Raw genomic sequence first — 11,945 nt, 5'->3', positions numbered from 1 at the left:
AAATTGACCATACCCTAATGATAAAAACCCTCAACAAATTAGGCATAGAAAGAATACACTTCAAAATAATAAAGGATCTGTGTGGCAAACCCACAGACAACATCACGCTAAACAGGGAAAAGTTGAAAGCAATCCCAATAAGAACTGGAATAAGACAAGGATGCTCACTTTCACCATGCCTATTCAACATAGAGCTAGAAGTCCTAGCCAGAGCAATCCAGCAAGAAAAAGAAATAAAAGCCATCCAAATAGAAAAAGAGGAAGTCAAATTATATCAGTTATTGATAATATGATCTTATACCTAAAAAAAACCCTAAAGATTTCTCCCCTCCAAAAAAACCTCTTAGATTTTATAGCCGAATTCTGTAAATTTTAGGATACAAAATCAATGTATAAAAACCAGTAGCATTTCTAAGTATCAAAAACAAGCTGAGAACCAAATCAAGAAGCAATCCCATTTACAAAAGTTATTAAAAAAAAAACTAAGAATATATTTAACCAAGGAGGTAAAAGGAGGCAAAACTACAAAACACTGAAGAAAGAAGTTGTAGATGACACAAACAAATGGAAAAACATCTCATGCTCACGGATTTGAAGAATTAATATTGTTAAAATGACCATACTGCACAAAGCAATCTAAGATTCAATGCAATCCCTACAAAAATATCAATATCATTTTTCTCAGACTTAGAAAAAACAATCCTCAAATTCATATAGCATTAAAAAAGAGCCAGATTAGCCAAAGCAATCCAAAGCAAAAAGAACAGCACTGGAAGCATAACATTATTTCACCTCAACTTACACTACAAGGTTATAGTAACCAAACAGTGTGGAACTGGCATAAAAATAGATCTGTATTCTGTTAGGTAATACAGAATACAGAACCCAGAAACACCACCACATAACTACAGCCAAATGATCTTTGACAAAGTCAACAAAAACATACACTGGGGGAAGCACACCCTTTTCAATAAATGGTGGTCAGTAAATTGAATTGCCATATGCAAAAGAATGAAATTGAATCCCTATCTCTCACCATATATAAAAATCAACTCAAGATGGATCAAAGAATTAAATGTAGGACTTGAAACCTTACAAATACTAGAAGAAACCTAGGAAAACTCTTCTGGATATTGGTCTAATCAAAGAATTCATGACTAAGACCTCGAAAGCACAAGCAACAAAAACAGACAAATGGGACTTAATTTTTAAAAAAGCTTCTAGAAAGCAAAGTAAATAATCAATAGAGTGAAAAGACAACCTGCAGAATAGGAGAACATATTTGCAAACTATGCACCTGGCCCAGGGACTGATATCCAGAATTTACAAGGAACAAACAACAGCAGCAGCAACAAAATAAAAATAATAATAATTAATAACCGATTATAAAGAAGGCAAAGGACATGAGTAGACCTTTTTCAAAAAAGACATACAAAAGGCCAACAGGCCTATGAAAAAATACTTTAACATCACTAAACATTAGAGAAATGCATATTAAAACCACAATGAGATACCATCTTATTCTAGTCAGAATGGCTATTATTAACAAGTCAAAAAATAACAGATGTTGGTGAGGATGCAGAGAAAAGAAACACTAACACTCTGCTAGCAGGGATGTAAATTAGTATAACCTCCAAGGAAAACAGTATGGAGACTTCTCAGAGAACTAGAAATAAAACCACCATCTGATCCAGCAATTCCACTTCTGGGTATCTACCCAAAGGAAAAGATCAGTACTCATAGGTTTCTCACAGCATTATTCACAATAGCAAACTATGGAATCAACTGTCGATAAATGGATGACTGGATAAAGAAAACGTGGCATGCACACACACACACACACACACACACACACACACACACACGCGCACACATATAGATATATATAGACCACACACACACACACACCATTTGCATGTACATTATCTTAAATGAAACAACTCAGAAAGGGAAAGTCAAATGCTACATGTTCTTATTTGTAAGTGGAAGCTATATAATGGGTACACACGAACATAGATTGTGGAGACTGTGGAATGACAGACACCGAAGATTTGGAAGGGTGGGAGGCTAGGAGGGGGCGAGGGATGAGAAATTACCTAATGGGTCCATTATTTGGGAAATGGTTACACTAAAAGTCCAGACTTCATGCTTATGCAATATATCCATGTAAAAAAACTGTGCTAGTACCTGTCAAATTCACACAAAAATTTTAAAAATAAATCTATAAAACTCGGCACTTTACTGCCTAAGGTATTAAGTGTGTCAATAACCCCCTAGTTATTACAGGAGGGATATCCACATACATCAGTTGAAATAGTACTATAAACAAGGAACAATTGCTAATCTTTTTCAAGTAGTAGTCAGTACTTTCATTGTTTTAGGTTCCTTTGTTAAATGTTTAAAGTTCTTGTTGCACGTATGACACAACGGAATACCAAATACATCCCATCAATTGTATATTTTTAAACTGGTAGAAAGAAAATATAATTTCAACATGTTATTATGAGAGGTTAAGATAATAATATAGTTGTCCCCCAGCATCCATGGGGAATTGGTGCCAGGGTCCCCTGAGGATACCAAAATCCACGGATGCTCAAGTCCCTTTTATAAAATGGTGTAGTATTTGCATATAACCTACACACATCCTCCTATATACTTTAAGTCATCTCATAATAACTAATGCTTACACATCAGTTCATTCACATGAATTCAACATAGTACTTAACACTCGGCTAATCCAAGTTATGGTTTTTGAACCTTTGTGTAATTTTTTTTCCTGAATATTTTTGATCCATGGTTGATTAAATCCACGGATGTGAAATCCATGGATATGAAGGGCCAACTGTACTCTTCACTCATTAAATGTAACATGCAAGCAGTGTTTTAATGTTGATATAACTAAAAATTGAACTGAAGCAGTTGTTTATTATATAAACAGGAAAAATAAATAAGCAAAATTTAATTACTGGTTAGCTGAAATTAACTTAGAAACAAATTATTCTTGGCCGGGTGTGGCGGCTCATGCCTGTAATCCCAGCACTCTGGGAGGCTGAGACGGGCGGATCACTTGAGGCCAGGAATTTGAGACCAACCTGGCCAAAATGGTGAAACTCCCTCTCCACTAAAAACGCAAAAATTGGCCAGGCATGGTGGTGCACACCTGTAGTCCCAGCTCCTCAAGAGGCTGAGGCATGAGAATCCCTTGAACCCGGGAGGCAGAAGCTACACTGAGCCGAGATTGCACCACTGCTCCAGCCTGGGTGACAGAGCAAGGCTCTGTATAAAAAAAAAAAAAAAAAAAAGAAGGCAGTATCCTGGGTCCTGTTGCAGAGAAATCATGGAAAGGATGGGTGATGAAAAAAAAAAAAAAAAAGACAAAGAAACAAGTTATTCTTTAAAGGTGAGAATGTATGGTTTTATAAAAATCAGTCCGCCTTAATGCCTCATTTGCTATTTTAAATATTTTATAGCTTCCCATAAATCATATTACCTTTTTTTCATAGGTGTGTTTTAAATGACTTTTCTCCATTTGAAACTTATTTTCTTGATCCTGTGAATGATAAATGTTTATATTTACTATACTTTAAATTATACTAGAGTCAATAAAATTAGCAACCTAATGAAATCAGTCAATCTACTTAATGTCAAACTTTAGTTCAGAGTTTTGTATATTATTGAGTAAGCCCTACAGGCAGAAATTTGAGTAGCTTTATACTACAAGGCATAAAATCTTAGTCATCTGAAGATATTACTATTCTCAGAAGTACTTGTTTTACAGTATAAGAAAATCTTTCTGACCCTTAAGATTAAGAGATTACTTTAAAAATGACTAAGTCAATAAATACAGAAATGATAAATTTGAAGTTACATCATATAACAGTCCTTGGTATTTTCTGATCACTAGAGAAAAGATCTAAAAGGTGCAAAAGAGAGAGACAGAGGGAGAGAGAGAGGCGAGAAGAAAGAGGGAAAGAAAGAGAGAAATTATGAAGATTGGCAGGTAATTTAAAAGGAAATTATTCTAAAATAATAATACATTTAAATAAAATTTATTTTTAAAACTAATCTCAAAAGAGATCATTCCAATTCAAATATTGTACTTTATTCTCTACATCTCATTAGCATCAATCTCTATTAAGATAAATAAAATGTAAAATTATACAATGCGATAAAAGAATCAGAAAAGACGACCTGCATTTCTGAGTTTTATTTTTTAATTGACTCTCAACTATACATCTAAATCAAGAAAACTGTGTTTCACCATTGTTCTTCTGTGTAGGAATACAAGACTCACCCTTAGTTGTTGCTTTCTTTGAAGTTCTGATTCCTGTAACTGCTGTTTTAATTGACAGACATTCTGTTCTAATTCTTCAATCATACTAGATGCCTAGAAGGATTTTAAGAAGAATAAAAAGCAGAATATTGATTTTTGTACCATATTACACCTTCTGATTGAAAAAATGTCCCTTTTTTTTTTACCTCTGAAAGTTCAGAATTAAAATTATCTAGAAATCTGAATGAAAAATGTTTTTAAAAGATACTAGAAAAATTAATCTTTTAAAGTAAAAGTATAAATTAAATGCAGCAGGGTATTTAATATTATGAAAATGTAATGCTGATATAAAAATAAAATATTTTAAAGTAAAAACAGAAATTAAATGCTACATAATATTTAATGTTATGGAAATGTAACACTGACATAAAAATAATAGCTTTACAGAAAACTTCAAAATGTTAATTATAAAACTAAAGCAGAACCAAGATTTCAAAATAATAATAACGCATATAATTACTCTATAAAATGTATTATTCATACAACTAAGCAATGGAATTTATTTGTTTCCTCCTTTTAAAACTTCGGCACTTAAAATGATTAGCTTATAGCAGAATTCAGTTTATTAAACATTTGTGTTGTGCTATATAGTAGACATTTAGAATTTTAAACATTTTAAATACCAATAAAAATTCCTGAAGTTCCTGTTAATTTAAGAATAAAGTGAAAGACGGACTAATTTCAAATGCCAAATAATTTCTACTTGGCTATCTATGGCTCTAGGCTGAGAGAATAAATACTTCACGTGGATTATCTACCAACATAAATAATACCTTAGAAGCTGAAACAGCATGTTCTTGTTTTAGAAGGTTTACATCAGCATCGTATTTGGTTTGTAACAGTTTCATGTTTTGCTCATAATCATTTACAAGATGGTCCTTCTCTTTATGCAGTGTGTTACGCCTAAAAACAAGAGAATAAAATAGACTTCCAATGTATTTAAAACCAATCTCTAAAATGAATGTTTTTAACCAGCTAAATCCAAATACATTTCCGTTCAATATATTAAATAAGTATCCATCGTTTTGTCAACTGCTTCTAAACATTCTGCTTATGTTAAAAACAGGTTAGGTACAGTGACTCATGCCTGAAATTTCAGCACTTCAGGAGGCCAAGGCAAGAGGATCACTTCAGAAAAAGACTTTGAGACCAGCCTGGGCAACAGAGTGAGACCCTGTCTTTACATAAATAAAAATAAAAACAGAACAATTAGGCAGGCACGGTGGTGCATGCCTGCAGTCCTGGCTACTTGGGAGGATCAGGAGAGAGAATTGCGTGAGCCCGAGTTTGAGATACAGTGAGCCATGATCACACCACTGCACCCCAGTCTGGGTGACAGACAGAGACCCTGTCTCTAAATAAATAAACAAACAAACAAACAGCAAAGAGCAGTATTTAGTTTAGGAACTTCCCATGGCTAAACGCACAAGGTGTAATTAATTTTGGCAGATAACTTACACAGTTAATATCAGCACTTTATAGCTACACCTGATAGATATCTGATTTCAGACAATACCTTGCCTTTACTTCTTGTAATTCACTACACGTTATCTGGTAACATCTTTCAAGCTCCGCTTTTTCTTGAAGTAATTTCTGCCTCTGTAAATTACTGTTCTCTGCTTCTCCCGTCAGCTGCTGGACACGGGCCTCCAGTTCTTTGATCATGTGGTTCTAAAAGAACATGTCACGGTTAAGAAAGTCTCTCACTCAGCTGTAATACTTTTGTATCAGTAAGAAGCTTGAGGAAAATGTATCATCTATAAGAATAAATAAAACAAATGGATCATAAACCATGGTAGTAAACATTAAATCAACCTTGAAATTAACCAAGTCTTTAAAGAAATAATGCTTACTACCACAAAAATAAGAACATCATAGTTATACACTTTTAGCCTTTTGTTCATTTAATGAATATTTACTGAGGCTGGTAATATTCAAAAATGTAGATAGGCTGGGTGTGGTGGCTCACGCCTGTAATCCCAGCACTTTGGGAGGCCAAGGTGGGCGGATCACAAGGTCAGGAGATCGAGACCATCCTGGCTAACACGGTGAAACCCCGTCTCCACTAAAAATACAAAAAATTAGCCGGGTGTGGTGGCGGGCACCTGTAGTCCCAGCTACTCAGGAGGCTGAGGCAGGAGAATGGCGTGAACCTGGGAGGCGGAGCTTGCAGTGAGCCGAGATCGCGCCACTGCACTCCAGCTCCAGCCTGGGTGACAGAGCGAGACTCCGTCTCAAAAAAAAAAAAAAAAAAAAAAGGAATGTAGATACATAGCAGTAAATAAGACAAAGTTCCTATCCTCAGGAAGGTTTCAGTCTCTACGCTTCTTTATACGTACGCCCACTAGCTGACTACTTACCAGTGTTCTTTGCTTTTCATTTTAGTTTTTGAAATGTGTTATAATTATAAAAGTAATGTAATAGTATTTTTAAAGGAAATTCGTAACCCCAAAATTGTAGCACAAGGGTGCTAACATAAGTGATACAAATATTTTTAAGTGTATAGGAACATTTAATTAGTTGTAGTGTTAGTGCACAAGATTTTTATTCATTTTTTAACATCTTTGCCATTTTATAAAATGCACTTCTCCACTCTTCCACAGTATTAAGATTATCACGCAACTAAATCATTTCTCTATTATTTAATATCTATTTAGAATTTCCCCCTATGTAGAACTGCAATTTAAAACGTGGATAAAGGTATTTACCATCTTTTAGATACTTTATCTAAAATTAGGGTAAGCAAGCATTAGATGAAGGGACAATTAATTTTCAGTTTTAAAATTAAACTTCTAATAAGTTTGAGTAATAGCAACAGGTTAGTATGATGTTGCACTCAATTATTGTGTTACACTTGTTCTAAGACAACCATTTTAAAGATGCAGTTTCAGAATTAAATAATATTACAACCCTGACATCCTTTCTTCATTTCATCCTTTCTTCATTACAAAACCAAATAGGTATACAAGTTAAATTTTGGTGTAACAGCTTCCAATCTAGGTAAATGACTTATCTAACTTAAAAGTGTGGTTTATAGATTAAATTCTTTAAATGCATACAATTCCAAACTGACAAACATCAGAAGTTCCGATTTCTTCTTCATGCATCTTTTTCACTTTGTCTCTTCATTATCCCTCTGCTTTAGGAGCTCCTTTCAGAAAATAGTTTCAATTTTCTAATATATATTCTAAACACCCTTTGTGTCCTGCCTATTCATTAACTGGAAGAAACAAAGAACATATACTTTGCTTTCCAGTTTTAGATGGCGGAATAAAGATGATTTGTATTCCTTCTTCTCTTAGAAACCAAAAACAGACAAGATGAACTAGAAATAGAAATAGAAATGCAAATTCCATCCTAATAAACCCTGTAAGAGGATATTACAGGGTTTGTAACAAGTTGTAAGTTGGCTATAAAAGAGTAGCTTGCAGCGGATCATACTTCAATAGTAACAACTGAAAAACCCAGACAGACTTTTCTTTTTTTGAGACAGGGTCTCATTCTGTCACCTAGACTGGTATACAATAGTGTGATCTTGGCTCACTACTGCCTCAACCTCCCAGGCTCAGGTGATCCTCCCACCTCAGCCTTCTGAGCAGCTGGGACTACAGGTACATGCCACCACACCTGTCTAATTTTTGTATCTTTTTTGGTAGTGATGGGGTCTTGCTATGTTAGCCAGGCTGGTCTCAAACCCCGGCCTCACGCGATTTTGGTCTCCCAAAGTGCTAGGATTACAGGCATGTGCCACCATGGCCAGTGAAAGATTTAATTAGTACGAAAGCACTTGAGAACTTCTAAGGCAGCTTGGAAACCTCATAGAGATGAGGCATCATCCTGTGAGGTGCTTTTACACTAGAAGTATTTTCCAATGGTAGAAGATGAGGATGGGGCAAGGAAACAAGGGCAGATGGTGGCTGAGGCAGTCAGGACTTGAGGAACTAAGGTCTCTCAGAAAAGCAATGCACAGAGAAGTGGGCACCACACCAGCAGTTTACTCCTCAAGAGAATCTGTCAAATTCTTTTTCTTTTTCTTTGTCTTTTTCTTTTTGGAGACGGAGTCGTGCTCTGTCCAGGCTGGATCTCGGCTCACTGCAACCTCCACCTCCCAGGTTCAAGTGATTCTCCTGCCTCAGCCACCTGAGGAGTTGGAATTACAGGTGTACATCACCACACTTGGCTAATTTTCGTATTTTTAGTAGAGGTAGGGTTTCACCATGTTGGCAAGGCTGGTTTTGAACTACTGACCTCAAATGATCTGCCCACTTTGGCCTCCCAAAGTGCTGGCACTACAGGCATGAGCCACTGCGCCTGGCCGAATTTGTCAAATTCTTAGCATTTACAGGGCAGGAAGCCAAGAAACCAAGTGGAAAAAAAAAAACTCAGAAAAGCACACTAGAGTTTTCTGCAGTATCACTGTACTTAGAAGTAAAATAGATTGTCCAAGGAGAAGAGCTCCTAGTATTAATAATATCACAGGCTTTCAGTTGAGACCTGTGTTGAGGACTACCACTAGGAGCGAAAGTTAGTCAAAAGCATACCAAAGATTACAGAGACTGCAACTCAGCCTTGAGTCAATTCAGTCCCTGAATGGATCCAGTGATCTGTCTCTACACCAGCTGCCTCTCAGAAGAGACAGAAGAGCCTCTCTGGAAGAAGATAACAGCATCCAGAGCCTTTAATATTTCTGTGCATAATGTTTGGCAAATAATCACAAAATAACAGGCATACCAAGAAATAAAATCAGAGGAAAAAACAGAAAATAGAAATAGACATGCAGGTGCCCCATATATTGAAATTGTAAAACATATAAGGCATGTATTCTCCTGACTCAAAATATATGAGACATCCCACAAAATTGAGTGAAGAACAAATATAATTACAGGAATAGTCCAGAGGAAGAAGTCTCATGGCTGGAAATCCTAGAAAATGTCATCAGAAAACACTTATACAAACTAAGTGGCATGCAAATAACACAACTGGTTCAATAATAACAGATGTATACGTTCTAACTGCAGCTTCTTTCAACATAATCTGGCACGAAAAAGAAGCAAGAAAGATTATGCTGAATGAAAAAACTATGCAAACCATTTTTGCACAAAGCAATCTATGGATGAGATTAAGGGAAAGAAATGACATTATAAGCAAGTAAAAATTATAAGAGCAAACAACCAACATAGAAAAAAACAAAATGGAGATCCAGCATTTACCTAGTTGGTGTACCTAAAGAACAGAAATGGTAGAAAAAGAAAATGTACTAAATGACATATTACAAGAAAACTATACATGAAAATAATATACAAATAGAAAGGGTAAACTGTAAAAGTCACATAGAATGAAGAATGCCAAGACATAGGTAAAATTATTAAACTTCAAGGAAATTATCCTTTTAAAGCATTAATCAGACATGTCACTCTTTTGCAAAACCCTCCAATGGCTTCTCTTATCACTCAGAATAAGAAGCAACTATCATGGCCTCTGATTTCATCTCCTACCTCCCACCCTCTCATTTACTATACTCCAGCCATACGGGCCTCCATGCTGTTTCTCAAAGTCATCAAGCTAGCCTCAAAGCCTTTTCATTTACTGTTCTTTCTGCCTAAAGCATCTTCCTCCACGGGCCTGCATAGCTCACTTTCTCACTTCTTTCAGTTCTCCACCTAAATGTCATCTTGTGAAGGAATCTTTCCATAGCCACTTTACCTAAATAACCAGATCTCTACTGCCTATATTTCTCCGACCTCTTACCCTTTCTTCTGCTTTTTCTTTCTTTGTTGTTTGTTTTCCACAATAAAGTATAAGCTCAAGACAGCCAAGACATCGCTTTATTTGCACTAGATCTTCTGTTTCTTTCTAGCACACTGCTTAGCTTGTAGTAGGTATCCAATAAACATTTGCCAATTATCAAAACAACTGACCTTGAACAACACGGGTTTGAACTGTGTGGTTCCACTTATACACAGATTATTTTTTCAACTAAATGGTGATCAAAAATACAATATTCACAGGATGTGAAACCCACTCACATGAAGGGTCCGCTTTTCCTGTACCCAGACTCCACAATGCCGATTGCAAGACTTGAATATGTGCCAATTTTGGTATACACAGGGGTCCTGGAACCAATCACCTGCATATACCAAGGCACTATTGTATTCTTAAAAAATAAAAACAGGATAATTGCTAAAATGTCAAAATGTCCCTTCCATATTCAAAACTGGAGTGGTTTCTGGCCATATTACAGAAAATATTAGCATTTTATATGGTTATAACTGGGTTACAATGAGGAAATAACAAAAATCTATCCAATATAGAATATGTCAAAATGTTTTTCATATATTTTATAAAAAATAGAGATAAAATACAAGAAATTCAACATAAAGGTAAAGATATTCCCTTCTATATTTAAAATAATTTCTGGAAATCTATTTCTTTTTTCTTTATATGAATCCAAAATAAATGTGAACATCATAAAATTTTAGAAAATATCAAATTGCTAAAGAAATAAACCAAGGCAAAGGGGGATGAATTACACAAATAAATAAATCCACAGACTTTGCCTAAAGAAAAAAGGTTTCTGTCAGCCAGAAAAACCAGACAGCCCTCTTTCTACAATGTGAATAATTAAATACAGTGGAGATGAGAGAAAAAATGCTCAGATAAAAGCATAAAACTGTTTTTATGAGAGAAAGAAAAAAAGAGATGAAAGAGAAAGATATCCAACAAATCAGATTAGAAAATGATAGACATTGAAGCAATATTGTGACCTCAGCTATCTGTACATCACTGAACAAAGTAACAGTGATTAAGGGAACTTGAAATTTTTTTTTTTTTTTTTAGCAGAGATGGGGTTTCGGCATGTTGGCTAGGCTGATCTTGAACTCCTTACCTCAAGTGATCTGCCCATCTAGGCCTCCCAAAGTGCTAGGATTATAAGCATGTGCCACCATGCCCAGCCTTAACTAGAAATTTTAATTAAGGAATTATTAAAATGATGAAAAAAATTACCAGATCTGAAAGGAAGAGATTTGTGACTAAAATAGGTAACCCGTGGACTGTACCTATTCACAAGGAGCAGAACTATGAGAGGACGTGATTCGTGTTTATTGCCCTATTAAATGCTGTGGTTTGCACTACTGGCCAGACTTTTTGAGGATATGCATGTATTGTAAGTACCGACAAGTGAGTACCTCTGTGACTATGCTACTTGCCCATCCTTATTTGTCTCCACCTGTTGACAAACCTGCAGGTTCCAACAGAAAACAACAACTGTTGGTGAAGATGTGGAGAAGCTGGTACCTTTGTGCACTGTCAGTGAGATTGAAAAATGGTATAACCATTATGGAAAACAGTATGGAGGTTCCTCAAATATTTAAAACTAGAACTATCAAATGATCTGGCAATCACACTTCTGTTTATTTATCCAAAAGAACTGAAGTCAGTCAAAGAAATATTTGTACTTCCATGCAAAATTATTCACTATAGCCAAGATGTATAAACCGCATAGCATTAACCAGAGAAATGCCGATTGCAAGACTTGAATATGTGCCAATTTTGGTATACACAGGGGTCCTGGAACCAATCACCTGCATATACCAAGGCACTATTGTATTCT

The 11,945-nt window shown here is 35.5% G+C and overlaps 1 protein-coding gene across 2 annotated transcripts in view; it reads right to left on the bottom strand.

Annotated features, from left to right (window-relative positions):
• CEP112 (centrosomal protein 112kDa) overlaps nucleotides 1–11,945 on the bottom strand; it is a 587,957-nt gene that overhangs the window by 430,512 nt on the left and 145,500 nt on the right. For both annotated transcript variants that reach the window (XM_011992146.1, XM_011992147.1), the window contains 4 exons: nucleotides 5,850–6,004; nucleotides 5,107–5,236; nucleotides 4,295–4,387; nucleotides 3,491–3,550 (listed from right to left, as the gene is read on the bottom strand). In XM_011992146.1, the coding sequence (XP_011847536.1) occupies nucleotides 3,491–3,550; nucleotides 4,295–4,387; nucleotides 5,107–5,236; nucleotides 5,850–6,004 (438 nt within the window). The remainder of the gene's footprint in view (nucleotides 1–3,490; nucleotides 3,551–4,294; nucleotides 4,388–5,106; nucleotides 5,237–5,849; nucleotides 6,005–11,945) is intronic.

This window comes from Mandrillus leucophaeus, unplaced genomic scaffold, assembly GCF_000951045.1.
Source record: "Mandrillus leucophaeus isolate KB7577 unplaced genomic scaffold, Mleu.le_1.0 Scaffold404, whole genome shotgun sequence".
NCBI lineage: Eukaryota > Metazoa > Chordata > Mammalia > Primates > Cercopithecidae > Mandrillus > Mandrillus leucophaeus.
This window is presented reverse-complemented; position numbering and strand designations above follow the sequence as displayed.